General features: G+C 38.0%; 1 protein-coding gene across 1 annotated transcript; it reads right to left on the reverse strand.

The window, feature by feature from the left end:
- Nucleotides 1-6,830: 6,830 nt before the first annotated feature.
- On the reverse strand, nucleotides 6,831-17,553 carry cacng1b (calcium voltage-gated channel auxiliary subunit gamma 1b). Its single transcript, XM_014967546.2, has 4 exons — nucleotides 17,082-17,553; nucleotides 9,264-9,338; nucleotides 7,481-7,618; nucleotides 6,831-7,311 (listed from the first exon to the last, which is right to left on the reverse strand). Exons 1-4 carry the CDS (start codon nucleotides 17,320-17,322, stop codon nucleotides 7,079-7,081), a joined length of 687 nt encoding a protein of 228 aa, XP_014823032.2. The 5' UTR covers nucleotides 17,323-17,553; the 3' UTR covers nucleotides 6,831-7,078.
- Nucleotides 17,554-18,614: the final 1,061 nt, after the last annotated feature.

The raw sequence follows: 18,614 nt of genomic DNA on the forward strand, positions 1-18,614 counted from the left end.
GAAAAGAAAAATGAATCTGTCTGGGCTCAAATTTTCTTGACAGCTCAGCTGAGAGATAAACGTCTACATTAGCAGACGTTTAGTCGGTTCTGTAAGAGAGGCATTGGCCTGACTGTGCATAGAAATAGTCCTATTGAACTATTGTATAACTGTTTACTTACCTGTGGATGTCGGATTGTTTAAGTTGAAGATGAAACTTAAACATCAACTCTACTTAACCCGTTAGGATCACTCATGGAGTATTGAGTCAGACGATCATTTATTATTGAAGAAAAACTAAGCAGGGCCTGTGACTTTAATGAAAAGTAACCTCCACTTGACCCAGCAGAACACTGTGGACTCCACCCCATTGATCTCCAGCAGAGATGCACTTTTCACAGTGGGAGATAATTAAAAGCATCCACCACACTTCAAAGACACCACACTTCTTCATTTTCTCACATTTATATTCATTTAACGTGTTTTTTTTTTTTTTTAAACACAAGCACAGATTGCAAGGTGAGAAAGACGGTCAGCAGAGTTTATGCCACTCTGCTCTGGTGCAGTTTTGATTCTGAGAGCTGACGGGTTCAGGTGGTTCAGAAACGCTGAATTCACTGCCCTTCTTTGTTTCCTGTCTTGAATTGACGTCAAAAAGAAAACAAAATGATAAAACCCCTTCTGAAAGACGGCTAAATGCTTTCTGATCAATGCAGATAATAAGATTTTATACTTGAGGCATCATCATAAGATGTCTGTCTTGAGGTAGAATTAAAGCAGAGTTGTTTGTTCTGAGTCTTGCTTAATAAATCATTTTTATGTATGTTTGATTGATAATAGATTTTCGTTCCAGTTGAATGTCCTTCTTGATCTTCAGCTAACTTATATTTATCTTTCATTAATTCTGAAAAACTCTTAGAGAAACTTTAAAGGAATATGAAGAAGTCCCATTCCCTGTTAGACATAATCACTCTCTACATCCTGAAGGTTGTAGATCAAGCGTTATCTTGTGACATTTTTTTCACAAGATAAAAATGTTAGGTCACTGTCGCCCTTTTTTTAACAGCTTGTAGCTCATGTTCATCTACACTTTCCCTCTCAATCCCTTGTTCGCTGTCCATCCCTCTGCTCAGTCTTTTCCGTTATCTTTTCTTTTTTTTCCCTTTTCCTGTCTAGACGACTTGAACGAAATCTCGCCCTGTGATTTTAAACCTTCCTGCCAGCTCATCCAACCTCCCGAGGACAAAGCAGAATGTAAAATGCTTGTACTGTATTGTGCTGCATAGGGAATAGTGGCAGCTTTGACAGAGCTCAGTCAGAGGTCGGGAAAGGGACCGACAGCTTTTTCTTCCTCGCAGTGACTCAAGGAGCCAGGATGACTCCTGCAGACATCCCTCATCAGCAAAATGGTAAAAAGGTAAACAAACCAAAACAAATTATTTTATCCTTGCGCATGTCATTGAATTTGAATCCATTTTAAGAAATTGTACTGTTCTTGTAATATTTGCACTGTAGCTTTATTGCATGTGTATTTTGTTGACGTCATAGCATATATAAATGTTAATCACAACATTTATGTGATCTACACCCTCCTTTATCTTTATACAGTAACTTTAATAAGTCACTTAATAAGTTATTTTAAATTAAGTAATGGTTAATTTAATTTAATTAATTTAATTTAATTTAATTTAATTTAATCTGTAGCTCTATGCCTAACATTTCAAACCTTTCTGAATATTTGGGAAGTGTTCATAACCCTTGAAATTGTCCACATTTTAGCAACATTTTAGTGGGATTTTTGGGAAACCAACATAGAGATCTCAATAAGACACTTTACATTTTTTTAGACAAGTACATACTTTTTATGGTCTGTTTTTTTTTCTGAATTGCAATGGAATTCAATATCCAGTTTGTGAAAATGTGCACAGCAAAATCTTTACCAGCAGCACCAGCAGTATTTGTTCTTGTCCTCTTTACTGACCTTAAAAACTCATAGAAAACTCATGAAAACCTAAATCCACACTGTGGTGTCCTGTCAACTATATTCCAGAAGGACATATATCCAGTGCAGAGCAGCACCAGGTGCTGATGTCATGGTTTGCAACAAACAGGGACCTGGGTTCACAGCTTGGCCAGGACTAGCACATGTATTATGGCATTAAGCTTTATCTATGATGATGTTGCAAATCAGGGAAAAAAGAGATTAAAAAGCAAAACGTTAGCTGCACACAATATTAATCTTCTGTTTACAACATACTGATGATAATATGAATAACTTCTCTCCAGTAAATATTGTTTTGCTTGCATATTAATGTTTAGTCCTTTTTTTATTAATTATGCCAAAAGCAGGAAAAGAAAAGTTCTGTCACACAGGTCAAGGGATGCAATGCAGATTCACAGGAAGACAGATAATAGTTCTGACGAACTGTTGAGGAGGCTGGTTACAAAACAACACATTGGTGAATACATTTACATTTTGATGTTACCTCTCCTGTAAAACCTGAAGCTAAATCCTTCCTGACAATACCCTCTTCAGTTTTCTAAATCTATGTTAAATGTTCCTCTTTATGCATGCATACTGCTGGTTCTACTTCATCCAGTAACTGGTTTATCTCTGTTTTAGTTTCTTTAGGCTTTTTGGCCAAAAAACAATGATTTTGCATTTATCCTGTGACACTTGAAACGAATTCATGAGCAAGTCAAACAGTCAACATCTTGTTGCCATGCCAGTCCATTTATGATTACAGTGCTCTTATCTTCGGATGGCTACTTTAAGAATGATAATGCAGCACGTAGCAAAGCTCAAATCATCTCAAATTGGCTTCTTGAACATGACGATGAGTTCACTGTGGCCTCCATGGTGAACCAGGTTTCAGTCCAATAATATAAGTTTGGGATTCCAGCCAACTGATCGTCGGCTACTGCTTGATGCTTTGACGTCGATAACGGACAAAAATATCTGAGAAAGGTTTCTAACACCCTGTTGAATAAATGCCACAAATAATTGAGGCAGCTCTGAAAGGAAAAACCCTTCCAGGCAGGTACTTACTAAGTGTACCTATAAATAGGTCTGTGAGTCAATAATAATGTTTATCCATCAAAGCAAGTAAGATGATGATAGAAGAGGGAACAAAAAAAGAAAAATAAATTAAAAATACACACAAAAACACACGCACATATTTTCCATTTTAACTTAACAGTTGTTGTTTGGTTGTTTAGCTTTTCTTTTTTTAATGATCTAATAATGTCCAGCCATTCCTGCTGACATTAGAAAACAAACAAACAAAACAAAACAAAACAAAACAAAGAATTTTGAGTTATTTTTAGTCCAAATAAAGATGCTGCTTTCTCGGTTCAGAATAAAACCATCCACATAGACGAGCGTTAGTGGTATTACTTAACATGCACCCAAACACAAAGAAAATGAAATGGATTTACCTAAAAAAAACAACCTATCCACACCTGGGACAGTACATTGGTGCTACTTTTAATCTAAGTAAGTGCGATGTATAGTAGCACTGGAAGCTGCAGTGAAGGTGGAAGACTGCATTACTCTACCCTAAACCGAGCTGAAACAGGATGAAAATATTTAGCTGTTCAGAAATAATAAACTTTCAATATTAGTGTACTTTGCTGCCAGTTTCAGTTCTGGCTTATGGGAAATCATATGCCGACGTTCTTCTGCACCCTGAAGAACAGAAGAACAAAAATAGACTGTGGCATCATGGGTCATGATATTTCAGCTAAAGAGATTCTTATGTTTTAATTAAAATAAAGTTAAGTAAGATGATAAATCAAATTAAACAGGTACGCAAAGATTGAAAGTACCTGCTGGGAAGTTGATGCCTTTTCTAAGAAAAGGTCATTAAGTTGTGGATCATATTTTCCTTTGGAATGCAAAATTATATTTGTGCCAAAGTGGAAAATTTTCTTTTGCACACTCTCCTCTGCTGCTGTGCAACACCTGTAATTCCTCCACTATCAAAGTCTTTGCAAGTGCAAACCTTCAAATATGCTTTTCTATGTTAATGTTGCACCTTTGGTTCCCTAAGCCTCATTAAAACAAACTCAGTGAACTAAAACCCAATCCAACTTTTTTCACCATGGAAAAAAAAAAAAAAAACCTGTAAAATATATGCAGTGAAGCTAGGTGCAGAAATCACAGTTCTGACACCTTCCAGGTGTTAACTTGACACTGCCAAAGCAAAAAAAAACAAAAAAAAAAAACAACAATTGAGCTTTAAAAAATGCACAAACCTGATTTTTTTAATGCTATGAAAGCAGGTGTAATATTTCAGCAAATGTCATAAAACAAAGTACCGACAAAGTTCCAGGATTTAAAAGTGTACCATAGGAAGCATTAGCAAGTGTGCAGGAGTCAGTGAACTACAGTAAAGGTGTAATGAATTATTTAACAGCCTATATTCATCTGTCACATCACATCAGCTCCCAAGAGGCCTTGACTTGCTGAACTCAAATTCTGTGGAGCATTTGGAAAAATATGTCTCTCTTAATTCAGTTAGATTTCAGATTATTAAGTAACAGAAATGAAGTGTTTCCAATTACATTGGATAAAGAATAAACAGGACTTTGGATTGGATACGGAAAACACTTCAAGTGCATCTCATTTTGAAAGACTGCATCGTACTCAGTGAAACCACCATCACCAGGTGCCTTAACATGACAGCTTTATACTGGATGCTTGAAACTGACTGGGAGCAAGTGTGCGTCCATCTATCAGTTGTCTTTACCCACGTCTGGCTCCTTTATGTCAGTCCGATTTCCTTCACTCGCATGTCCTGGTAGGTCTGATTGTACAAAATTTAAAGATTCTGTCAATCTGTGGCATTGAAATGGTGCAATGTTCTTCGATAATGTCTTCAACCACTTGAAGCTCAAGGTGTATTTTTGTACTTAGACATTTCTAATTTACAACTAATTCCTCTGCGTTTTTCTTATATGTTTTGTAGGTTATTATTATATGGATGTATTTTAACTTGCAAAGTGCATTGTTAGTCCTATCTGCGGGAAGAGTTACATGAAGAAATTTCACTTGCTGCCTCTCTGTATGGTTTACCTGAAATGCAAAGAAAAAATAAAAGTAAAATAAAAAACTAAATTCTGTGCTGGGTTTTGGGTTTGTTATCACTCCGTAATTATTTATGCCCTCATACTTTTCGGTAACACTTTATTTGAAGGGGGTTGAATAAGACTGACATGACACTGTCATAAACACCTGTCATAAACATGACATAACACATGTCATGAACATGAATAAGCCTTCATGAATATTTATGACTGTTGTCATAAAGCGTCATTCGGTAAATTATGACACTTTTAATACAAAGTTGACTTTATTCAAAATGCCTTTGTTATTACAACTTGACATTAACCAAGAAATTATTACTGATATAAATTTGATATAAAAGTATTACTGATTGCACTTTAAAAATTAGGTAATTTTATGTTATTAAAGGTAAAGTTTAAACAGTAATGATTTCTTGGTTAATGTCAAGTTGTCATAACAAAGACATTTTGAATAATGTCAACTTTGTATTAAAAGTGTCATAATTTACCGAATGACGCTTTATGACAACAGTCATAAATATTCATGAAGGCTTATTCATGTTCATGACAGGTGTTATGACATGTTTATGACAGTGTCATGTCAGTCTTATTCAACCCCCTTCAAATAAAGTGTTACCCAATTTTCTGATTGAGCTCAGAAGTTAAAGTGACAGAAGAAACAAAAACCTCAAGAGAAAATACAAATGTTTGGGGGATTTAAACATTTTAATTGATTCTTGTGAAAAAGACAAATATTAATATCGTGTAAAAATTATAATACAAATTATACATGAATAATATCACTGTAGGCCTGCTGTCATGAGACGTCTGATAAAACACATGTTTTTGTTTTGTAGCCACTCAAATTGTTACTAGATAACATTAACACTTAGAGATCTACTTTAACTCTAATAACAAATAGATTTATTAGATCTGCTACGAGCAGAAGAGACATGCACAATGTGCTTCAATTGTTTTGTTTTTTATAGTCCATGTAATGATGTCACACTGTGATAACTATGATAGCAGGTTTGTTCTGATTACAGCGGTAAAATTGATTGATTTTTTTTTTTTTCCCTGTGAAATGGCATCCTTTAGGGGTCTTTAATTTCATTGCACCTGCATTAGCTGAATGTCTGCTGGGCCACACCGACTCATGGAAACACATTAGGCACAGGTGACTAACAACACGTGAAACAACTGGATAAAAGGAGTTTGTCTAAATGAGGTCTTTATCTAACGGCGACAGTATTATTTGCAGGTGAACCGAAGCGTCGTTTACAGCTGAAGGACGAACAAAGCAGTTTAGTTTTCCTACACTGCATGTCGTAGCTATAGCATTTACAGCCTTAACTGAAGCTTAAAGGTGTAATTTTGGAATGGTTTGGTAAAAATGCCTATGTCGAAAATGCAGTGCCTTACAAAAGTACTCGCACTCTGTGGTCGTTTCTGCATCAACTCATCCAGACACTTCAAGTGTTCTGGGGTGATTTTATGCAAATGACTGACACAAAATAACTTCAGAAATCCATTCATTGTTCAGTCTGAGGAGCTGTTGGTTCTTGCAGAAGAAAAAAAACATTCCCACAGCATGATGCTGACGCCACCATGTTTCATGCTCGACATGGTGAGTTCAAGGTGATTTATTTCAAACGATAGCCAAAATCTTAACAGTTCAAAGAACGGCTACATTGTGTTGGTGTTATCGCACAGAATCCCCCTAAAAATACACTCAAATTGTGAATTTTAAACAAGATATCAAACAGATCACCGGGTAAGAAGACTTTTGCAAAGCACTGTCAAAATGGTCGTCTATAAATATTGATGAAAACTCCGAATTGAAATTCAAATTAAATTTTGGAATATTTAAAAAAGAGAGAGGAAAAAGAAGAGATAAAAAAAGTTAATTCTCATTCTAAATAAACTTAATGTCTTTTACTTGAGCTATACATAATTAAAGGATTGAAAGATACACAACCATCATTTTTTTAAATCTCTGTTTACAGTTTGATTCCTGCAAAACCATCCATGGCTAATCCAAGGTGTCTGGCTCAGCATCCATGCAGGTTTCCCAGGGGTTACGAGGCATGTGGGGCATTGAGATAAGAAGAAGGGCAGCTCCACTGAGGATGAGGAGGGTGAAGGAGGCGCAGGCACAGGTAAAGGACCAGGAGTAATAGTATTCAATCCAGATGGTCTCATCGCTATCGATCATTCGCTTGACAGACTGGCGCATCACTTCGACGGAGATGATAATGCAAAGGCCTGCATGCGAAAACAGGAAAGATCTCCATTTGTTCAATTCATCCAACAAAAAGACGCATTAGCTTTAAAGGAAAAAAAAAAAAGGTCTATAAAAATCAGCACTGTGTCGACAAATCACATATATTTCAAACTCTGAAATAAGATGAAAAATAACACGATCACATCTGACCCGCAAAGGCAAAGAACATCCCGGCAGGTCGGAGCAGGTAGTCTCGCCCTTTTCCGAAAGAAAAGATCACACACAGAGTGCCCAGAATCATGAAGAACAGACTGAAGATAGCGATGGCTGCAGCTGAGATATTGTACTCTTAGGAGGGAAAGGAAACAAATTTAAGATTTAGAAACCAGAGGAGCCAACAAGAAAACATTAAAAAAGGAAAAAAAAAAAGAAAAAGAAAAATCTACCAAAGACAAAAAGGTTGAAAAAAACTGGATGAGATGATCGGATCAGTGTGGAGATTAAAAACTGGGACTGTGTAAGATAATAACTGTTTCAGCGTAGCACTGAGCTGAGTTATGAACCGGATAATTAGCCTTTAAATTAGCCCCACTTTAAAAAAACAAACAAAAAAAAAAAACAGACATTAATCCAAACCGTTAATAAAACCATTTGCATGACAGACAAGATGCTGCAGGCTTTTAACAAGATGATTAGGACATGTCTCTTTCTTCCTGCCTTCTCTCTCTCTCTTTTCTTCTCAGATAAAGATAATCTGCTTTTTGCTTCTCTGTAACACTCCAGCTGAGATAGAAACGATCCCATTTCACCTCACAGTCCCAACTGTTCAAACACATCTGGCGGAAAGATTCCTCACATTTAGGCTCTTCAGCACATTTAAGAAGTTTTGTTTGTGTGCAGAATTTCTGATCTGTCTTTCTTAACTTTATTTAGGTAACATTAATGCAACATGCATATTTTTTGCCTCTGCAGATCCAATTTAAGTTGAATCTATACTTTTCGTATATTAAATGATCGAAATGTAGCAAAGCCGTGTTCCCCATATGCAAAACGTGTGTTTAGCATTTTCCACATCTGAGATTTCACACTCACTTTTGATCAAGTTTTCAGGTGTACTTTTAAAAATGTTGTATTTATGTTTTTTATATGTAAATGTCAACTGAAATGTGTCAATTCACAACATTTCCAATTATACCTTAAAAACTAGGAAATATTTTTCCACCATTTCAGTTTATCCTTTCAAAGTATGAATAACTAAAAGCAAACTGGGAATTGATCCGTCGGATGATTAACTCTTGCTCAGAGTTTTGTTGCTGTTGGATATTAATATTTCATCCTTTTTGGACTACAAATAGGAGACAGAAGGTTTGCAGCACCAAGCTCTCGTTCCTTAGAGCATTTCTGTGCAAATTCATGTGCACATGACAACACGTCAGATTTCTTTGGTCTATATTTTATTTAATTTTTTTTTTTTTTTTATTGGATTTTTTATTTTTTTTGCCTCTCTTCAGTGGAAAGAAATAAAACTTCCTTTGCTGTGCCATTAGAAGCAAATTAGTTTTTACCTTATTAAAATATTACTCTCATCATTTTACACCGTTGCTAAAAATAAGAACATTTCTGCCATACAAGCCTAATTATATAATAGAAGTTGATGAAGGTTTTTTTTACAAGTGTGGTCTTTAATTGAAAACATTTGTCAGGATGCTGCTGTTTCTTTCACTCAAACGCGATGAGATAAAACCCAATAAATCAGGAAGAATTGCATATAAACAAGTTTGCCATTACAAGTGTGTAAAAAGTAATTTGCTCCAAATTCCCGTCTTGTTTTTCTTAGAACCCTAAAAGTGGCATAAAGATTCGCTGCCATGTTGATCATATGTCCAATATCTCCCTGCCTTTACTATCCTCTCTTTTTCTCTCTTACATTATTAGATGTTTCTGTTGGTTTTAAAACATAGACAGTGTGGTGAGTTAGTGAAGATCCACCCACCTTTTTGGGTCTTCACTTCAAAAACCTCAGCTTCTTCTCCCGATGTGAAGTGTTTGAAGTAGGAGCAGTTTTTTGCTGAAGAGTAAAAGATAGTGAGGAGGGGGGAGCAAGCAGACAGAAAGAGATATGAGGGACTAAAGGCAGAAAACAGATTGCATCCCTTTGCATTACCAGCCATTGTTCTGTGTTATAAACTTTCAATGAACCTTGTGAATAAGTATAAAATTACACTGACATTATTAGGACACAGAAGACTAAGGGGTGAATATTTTTGCCAAGTACCATTAAAACACTGAGTGTCTATTTTACTGAAAAATGCTTAACTGGTGTTTCTCAGTGAACACTGTCAAAAAGGCTTTTTGGGGTTTTATAAAGGAAACGTTGAGTTAAACATTTTATTCATCCAAATCTGGATCATTGAAGGAGATTAAGACTTCTGTCTTAAAGGTAACTTCGTCAATGCAATCCCCAGTTAATGGATTTATCCACAGAATATTCGCTTTTGAGCTCATGAGATGAAAACCTGTGGAGAAATTCAACAAGTGACCAATAGGCTCATGTGAGGATGAGAATATCTTTCATTGTAACTGACAGCACATTTTTCCTTCCTTTGTTCCTTCCTGTGTACATTTTAAAGTATTTTGCAACCACAGCATACTGCATCGAAACATAGTTTTGTTGTAATTGTGAAGACATCTTTAAATAGCAAAGTCAATATTCAGAACAAAGACACATTTACATCAGTCTTTTTAGGAAAAAGACACTTTTGGCTTAAAATCCCTTATTATATCTTTCAAATTTCTACATTTATAAATAAAACAATAATAATTTATGCAAGTAATGTAGATCTTGATTGACTGCCTATCCACTGTGTATTTGACATCCCTTCCAAATCTCAGCAGCATTTCTATAACTTGTAATCAATTTTATTTTGAAAGAAAAGCTAATATTTTCTGTCATCCATGTTACTTGGATTCAAATTCACACATTTCTTCATGAAGTGCAACTGTGAATGCGTTGCATTTTACTTGCTGAGCCACCAGTATTTTGCCCCACAATAGTTTGATATTTCCCACAGCTGTGAAGAAATGTTTCTCCGTTAGAGCGATTATTTTCTACTCCTCCATCTATGAGCCGTCTTTTTAAAGGCATCTGGGAGGAGACGAAAGGTTGACAACGACCTAAAGGCCAAGCAAGCGTTCCCTCTGTTCTACACCTGCTATCCTTTCTCGGTGAGATTAAACTCATAAAACAGGCAGGTCCCTCCCCTGTCCCTTCTCTGTTTGTGTGTTGGTGTCTGTGCACAGTGTGTGTGTGTCCACGAGGCAACAGAGGAGCTGTTTGTTAACCAGGATGAGAAGGAATCACTAAAAGGGGTAACCTAGCAACAGGCTGCTGCAGGTCTTGGCTAGTTCTGTCTGTTTACACATGTAAAGGCATATATGAAGAGAGCTTTGGATGCATATGCCTGTGCTGCTTGTGCATGGAAAAATGTACGTGTGGCCACGCAGGAACTCCAGAAAAGTGGAGGCAGGGTCACAATTAAGCTGAGATGTGCAAATATATTATTTTCATTTTGCCTTTTCTCATTTGCTGCCTGCACCTCTGGGGCCAAGCTAATCTCCGCTAATATGTGTTCGGGTTGAGCTATATTGTTTTCTCCAGTCTTTATGAAAACAGTTTTCTGCCTAATACACAAAGATGAGATAAGAATAATAGTTCAGAGGAGCTTTAAAAACAATGAAGTTTTTTTTTTTCTTCATCAAGATTGATTAAGACTGGGAAAGCAGGTGGAAATAAAATCACATTTCTGTCTGCAGCTGCAGAGATCTGCTTTAACTTTAACTTAAAATCAGGTTTAAGATTCAAAAGTTTGTGGCCTTACTGCTGTGGTAGCATCAATCCTTACCAGGTGATTTGTCACATATAGGTTATTATCTCTCAAAAATATATGAAATCTTAATCAATAGAATCTTAGTGCTAAAATTCATTTTTACTTATTTAAAAACCTGAGTGTTGATTTTGCTTTGATTCTTTTTGGTGATGCAAACATGGGACTGCTGTTCTGTTCAGTTTGTCTATTTGTGTCTATCAAATAAACCTACATAAAATAAAATAAAATTAAATAAAATTAACTGAAAGCAAAAGTAGCTATTGCATCTTACACTGCCACACAAAAATTCCAGTAAAGGTTAAAGTAAACCTGTGTCACGCTTGCAGATTTTATTTCAAAAATTAGAAGGAAAGTCTTATGTTTTTTGCCACTTCACAATTTTGTCCTACTTCCTGTAAGCCTATCACTCAAAATTTTAACATATTGCATTACTATTCTTTTTGTTTTAATGTGAGAAAAAGTAAAAAACTTAAGGTGTATAAATACTTTTGCAAGGCGCTGCAGTTAGATCAGTTTTCATTAGTTTGATTCTTCTTGTTTCTTTTTCCTCCTGTAAACTGACTGTCTGGTCAATTAAAAAAACAAAAAAAAAACAGAAAAGGCACATTTACCTAGAAGGAGAACATCTGGGTGCGTATCATCGACCTTGCAGTCTTGCTAATGGGGAGATTTAGTTCCAGGGGGAGGATGATTAGAGCGAAGTGTTGCCTGTCATTTTAGTTTCACCTCTTTCCATTTTAACTGTCGCCTTCTCTCTTTGATGTGGCGCCTCTGGTTTACCAGCTCCAGACTCACTCTGTTTCGCAACATCTCACATTTTTTCCGTTTTTGTTTTAAATTCAGTCAGCCATCCGGCTCCTACGTACGTATAAGTAAGTCTTTGTTTTGAAGGCTTTTGCTCACGGTTTACGTTGAGGTTCTTTCACAGAATGACCAACTAGTTCAGGGTCAGTGTGAAAAACATGCACTGTGATATTTGCACAGCTATTCCACCAGGAGCTCCGATAACCGGGACAGAACAACGCAGCAGAATCCCCGGCTGCCTGAGCATGCTGACCTTTCATGACGACAGTCAAAGGTTTCATTGTCATCATCGTGAGCACGTTTTGTTCTGTATATTCTGGGTCTTTTACATTTTGAGAGTGCTTATTCAAATTTTGCGTCTGTAAGTGCTCCATGCTGCGACAGGCGGAGGCCAACGCCTTTACTGCAGCCTTGTTTGGCTTTCCACTCAAAGCAGGAAGCCGACACACAAGAGAGAGGGAAATAATTGAGCGCAGAGAAGGTGAAAAGGCTCAAGGGGATATTTGTGCTTTTGAGTATAAATTCTGGATATCATCAAAGTGCTTGGCTTCTGAAAATGAAAAGCAGAAAGTGGAAGATGTTTTTTATGTGAAGATGCGCTCTGGGGATACTTTCTTTCCGCAGAAGGACAGGAAAGCGTTAATGCATGTCCACCTTGAAGCTCTGGAACATATTCGATAATAAACCTGTCTCTGTTGCCTCTTTGAGCATGCATGCATGTGAACATGCACATGCACCCAAAAGGTCCATTTGTACTCTTTATTTCCCAGCCGTGCTGCGCTGTGTGCTCCATAAAGGGTTTGTTTGATTTTTACAACACTCCAGCTGTCATGCGTCATTTCTGGGAAGCTAATTTTGAAAGCCGTTTGGGTTCACAGTTTAGCTGCTCTTGATACACAACCGCTTATCAACAGCAGAGTAGATAGAAATGAGTGTTTGTGTGCTGTCCTCTTCGCAACCAACCTCCTTGTCTTTTAGGAAAATGTTAATTTGCATTATTAAGTCCAATCACTGCTGCGTGTGTGTTGTTGTTTGGGTCCACGATTCATGAAGGATGCAATCTCTCAGAGCACATATTGGTCAGGGACAACGCTGTGCTTTGCGTGCAGTCAGCACAGTAAACTGAGAAGCAGGTAAACTAAGCAACTGGCTTTAAATCTGTTTAACAAAAATTGCATAAAAGCAGACTGCACTGCTTTAAAGTTTGTCTTACATAATCCAATGTACTGAATGTAACAAATAAGAACTGAACTTGCAGTTTTTGTGTCAGCGCAGGTTTTCACCAGCATTTGCCCATCAGTGTGATTCACGTTTTAACCAGCACGCCTGCAAAACGTTTCCACTTGGGCAAGTGAGCACTTTGTTCATTTATTTTTTTTCTCCCTACTCAATCTCTCTAAAATATGCAGCAAAAAAAAAAAAAGTGAGCGGCTTTTAAGCGACACTCAAAGGATGTTTGAGATGAAGGAAAGTGGAATAAAAGGTTAAACAAGCATAAGGGAGGCCACAGATTTTCTCATGGGAATAAACGGATTGCTGACTGATTCCCATAAGTAGACTGTAGCATATTGAACTAGATGGCAAAATGGACCCTCTAACAACATTAAATAAAAGACAACGGCTTGATACTTACTGAAGGGGGAAAAAAAAGCTCAGCTCAAGCAGATTAACATGAAACTAAATGCAGGATTCTCTTTCAAAATATTACTTTGACAGTGGGATTTTTTCCCATTTTTCACCTCGGGCAATTGCAAGCGGAAGACTGCGAGAAGTTGGTAGAAGAAGAGGAGTTTAACTCTGGATGGAGATCATAGTTTATTGATTTACAATCCAAAATGGTTACCGTTTAGGGTAAAATCAAAAGTACTACCTTCCTGGTGATAACATTTCAACCTACCTAATCTGTATTCACCTTTAATATGCAGTGGAAATTGAAGGTAATACAAAATAGCTTCAGAAAATCTTGAAAGTTTCTTAAAGTAAAAACATACTACTTCAAATCATTCCCTTGCAATGGGGAAACTGTGACAGTGCTGCACGGTGATTTAGTGAGACAAAGCAACAGCAGAGTGACTGACTGGAACCTGCCCCACAAGGAAGTATAAGCATTAAGTCGAAAACCGATAAGCCTTAAGCAAAACATTTAACCTTGAAGCAAAATTTACTCAGAGACAGAAAGACAAGAAGCCATTCTTACTCATCTAAATCCCAATGAGAAAAGGATCTATTCTACTACAACTTGAACGATACAAATGCAAGTATTGCTGTTCTTTTAAAAAAGCTCTACGTTCTCTAAAGCCCTGCATTTGTGGTGCACTGGAGTAACTGCGCATGACCAAACCAGCATAAACAACCTGATAAATTGTGAGCAGAGCACACAGACTACTTACCCAATGGTAAAAGTGAAAATAATCAGGACAGAGAAAGCAATTACGAACAACGGAAAAAAACGAGAAAACGAGAACCAGAAATAAACCAAAACCAGAGAGCGTGACATTTCAGTCTGTTAGGATGTGTCCGTCTAATCACTTCTGCCTATTTCAGGTTGTTTGAATCTCACAGAAGAAATGGAGATTCTACTTTTATACTGTTACCATGTTTCAAAGGAAAGAAAACAAGAAGCAGCAGCATGAGGTTAAACAATTATTCATCCATTTTATACAAGATGTATGTGGTTTTTTTTTTAATGAAGCATGACCATGAGGAAATACCGCTTCAAACAATATAACAATGCATACCGTGCCTTGTGACTGGTCAGTTTCATCTCCACAATCTGGACTTTAGGACTGCATATGGACTTTTTTATCAATATATTTTCCGCCATGTCCTTGGAGTGACATTCTCAAGGATTAATGAGAAAATCTATTTGTTCTTTCTTTTTTTTTTTAGCTGAGGAACATTTCTCATTTCAAACTCTGGTGTCAAAAGCTGAATTACACATGATTATTCATGCTTTTATTTCATCTCGTCTTGACTGCTGTAACCGTCCTTTCATCTGTTTGAATAAGAAAGATCTTGACCTTCTCCATTCCATTCAGAGTGCTGCTGCAAGGCTTCTAACCAGCATGTGAAACAGACAGCACACCACTCCTGTTTTAATGTCTTTACGTTGACTATTGGTAAATTTTAAAATGTATTTTTACATTTTAGTCTTTACTGTAGACCCCTGTGAGTTAATTTGATCAAACACTCCAGATGAGTTTGGCAATAAACAAATTATGAATATGTGGAAATGCGCCACATTTCCACAGTAATGTATGATGGAAGATCTCCAGTGACGTGAGTTTTGTTTCTCTTTCGAAGAACTGAGAACTTTCTTAGCTCTGGGAGTGTTAGAGCACATAGCACTCCCATAGTAATACCATAACATTATAGGATGGCAAACAGGTCATGTTTAAGTCCTTTAGCAGTTCAATGATCCTGAATATATGGTCACCTAAATTCAGAAATTATTCACAGGACACAAAATCTGTCTTTCATGGTCATCATAGCCATCGTTACCTGAATCCCACTGAAACTCTGGAGGGTAAGCTGATGAGAACAGAGTACAGGAAAGGACTCAGGACAATCTAGAGAGATTGTGAAAACAGATATTGGTCAACAACCCCCTTTCTGTATTCTTCAAAACCGTTACATGTTGAAAGAGAAACCCGAGGCTGAATTTATTTGAAGCTCTTTACACATTTTTACCAGGTGGTTCAATAAATCTGGAGGCTGCTTTATAGTGATTAATATGTCAAACTGGACTTATGAGTCTGTCAGTTACATTTTCTGTGTCTTAACATCCAACAGGTGACGGACTTGTCCAGAGAAAAAGATGAAAGTGTGTCAGTCTGGCTTTCTGTCGAGGGTACAGTATTATCTGATCTCTCAACATGTTCTTGAAAAAAAAAAGTACATCACCATCTCACTTCCCTGGAAGACCCCTCCACACCCCTCCACCACCTCTCTGTCTCTCTCTCTCTCTCGTTCCAAAAGTGCTCGGTGTCTCACGCTCAACAGAGGTATCCCTGCCCACGTACACCCTCCTGCTCTCTTCTCTCAATTTCTTTCATTCCTCCCGAGTCTCCCAGGTGTATTCTAACTCATGAGCTGGGGCGGAAAGCCACACTTCATTAAGGCCTGCACTGATCCTGAGGTGCTGGAGGAGCCAGAGGCAAAGTCAATGACAGAGTCAGAGTGAAATCTCACAGTTAGGCTGCAAGGCACGCATGCACAGCCAGGGGCCAGGAGACGTGGTTTCACCCAGGGGCTTGCTCTGCACAAAGAGAGTCCTTGTAATTAAAGCTATGCAGGTAATTTACAACCTTTAAAGACACAAGCTGCAATGTTTTGACTTTTCTTTTTTTTATGACTTGCAGCTTGGAATACCATCCAATTGTGTAAAAGAGTTGACTTTATATTTGACAAAAAACAGTTTTAGTTAACATTTTCCATCTGTGTTTTAACCACAACAGTAATAAACGCTATTTTCGTGCAAGATTCACATCTGATTTGATCAAAGCCTCTAAAGAATCTGTCGAAATATTATCTGTCAAGATAAGGGAGTTGAGATCTTACATTTCAGCCCAAAGAGAGTCAAGACTATGCCATGATAAATGATTCAACGACCTATATAGTTCTATGACAAACAGGAGAGATTTGTGCTTTCTTTCACCGTATGAAGGTATCCTCGTTGTACCAAATCAGCTGTCTGTTCAGTGACTTTCTTTGTGGAAGACAAAGACGGTTCACAGGGTTTCTGGGCACAGTGAGTTGTGAAGTGTTTGGTTGAAATACCCATCCATGTTTATGTTCTTGTGAACGTCTGCACACATGGCCACATATGTGCTGGCACAAGAGAGGAAGACAACAGAAGCAGGAACAGATCCACAGAAAACAAAAGGGTTTATAACAACGCTGAATGTGGAAGCTGATAGATTATAACTCAAATAACTCTTTAATGTCCTCTGAGATAATCATTTAGGTTGTTTTTTTTTTTTTATTATTATCTTAGCAACACCACAGACCTTATGTCTGAACTCAGCTTCTTGACGTGAACCTTAACCATAAGGACTAAAAGATAATCACTGATCAGGTTATACTGATTTTACTGAATAAAAATTAGGATGCCCCCATACCTCCAGGTAAGCTGATGGGGCCACATCCTTTGCCCTGAGGGTCTTCCTTCACCATGAAGATGGTCTTCTTGCAAAGCCTCCAGAGGCCAAAGTGGGCCGCCTCACATGTGGCGTTGAGCTTCTCCACCCTGGGACTCAGGACGGCCCAGTGGTCTGTCACCACTGCCGCCAGCATCGCAGACATGCCGACGACGATCACCACAGACGTGATCTTGACCTTTGTCACCTGCTCCTCGAACATGTTGCAGCTTCGAGTTGGCGCGCGCCGAGCCGTGGGTGTGCGCGTCCGTGCTTGCCACCGGTTTGTGTCAGCTGGGCGAGTGACTGGACAGACTGCCGCGGAAGTTGCTCCTGGTCCTCTATATTTTCAGTTCTTGACATCGGACATTGTCTCCAGATGTTTTGCAGCCTTCACCACACCGCCGATGTCCTCTGTTGTCGCTCCTGCTCTTCAAGGGTCTGTCTTTTTCGTTCTCCGCCTTGTGCCTTGTGGTTGGTGAAAAGAGGCCAGATAACAGTGCCCCAGTTTCTGCCTCTCTCCTCCTCTCCCTCCCTGCTCGCCTTTGGTAAACTAAGGCCATTCACTTAAATGAGCAAGGTGTGCCTGGATGTCTCTGTGCTCCCTACATCAATATTTTGGAGCAAAGCAATTGGGACCAGTGTTAGAGCAAGACTGAGCTCATTGATTTAAAGTTTTAATACAATTTGTTGATTCAGATTTTTCTTTCCCCCCTGCAATTCTTACAACATCAAAGGCCATCAGATGGGAACAATTGTCATGCTCTGACACCAGACTTTAATATTTCATCACTCTTCCAAACACTTATCAATCCATCATTTATCTGGAACATGCTCTGTCGCATCTCCCTCTTTTTCTTATTCAGTCCAATCTCATTCAATTGTCTCAGGTGCCATGCGCCGTGGGACTCCTCGGGGGAAAGATTTCCTTTATTAGTTGCCGTCTGGAAATGGCTGGTCTACTTCCTCAGCCAATCAGCCATCAAGGTTTGAAACAAGGGCTTCACCTGATCCCGGCAGCTGATCCAGATTTTTGTGACGAAAAAGGGGCTTTTACTTCAAACCTGTAGAATATTCATGCTGTTGACATTGTTGAGAGAATGTATTACACATATTTATGCCGAGTTCTCAGCGTGTATTAATTTAACGTACGTACTTAAAACCACAAGTCATTTGAAAGGCTGAAATCTTACATGCTGTTGAGCTCTCTATTATTACCGGTCAGCAGGGGCTTTATTAACATATGTAACCCGTTCAAATCTGATAGATCTGAATTGCACAATCAACATCTTGCCCATAAAACTCCCTGCGTAAGTGGACAAGCTTTTTATAAACCACTGCGCCCCACTTTAGACGGGACTCTGGCCCATTTTCAGCTCTGACACCACTCACACAGCTCGTGGGGGTTTATACTTTAAACTTTGGGATATTTAAAGCTAAACATAAAGTCAAGGGGACACAAAATACAATCCAGGATCGCAGTGCCTCGCAAATGTTTCTACCATTTGCAATGTT

This window comes from Poecilia mexicana, unplaced genomic scaffold, assembly GCF_051168715.1.
Source record: "Poecilia mexicana isolate PSO_F unplaced genomic scaffold, ASM5116871v1 scaffold_8, whole genome shotgun sequence".
Classification (NCBI taxonomy): Eukaryota; Metazoa; Chordata; class Actinopteri; order Cyprinodontiformes; family Poeciliidae; genus Poecilia; species Poecilia mexicana.

What these genes read in the sequence shown, in the direction of transcription:
- cacng1b (XM_014967546.2), bottom strand. Translation starts at nt 17,322, where the DNA reads ATGTTCGAGGAGCAGGTGACAAAGGTCAAGATCACGTCTGTGGTGATC. An exon ending in CCCCATCAGCTTACCTGGAG is followed by an intron (nt 9,339 to 17,081) that starts GTATGGGGGCAT and finishes TTTACTCTTCAG; the next exon opens with CAAAAAACTGCTCCTACTTC. An exon ending in GATGTTCTTTGCCTTTGCGG is followed by an intron (nt 7,312 to 7,480) that starts GTCAGATGTGAT and finishes TTTCGCATGCAG; the next exon opens with GCCTTTGCATTATCATCTCC.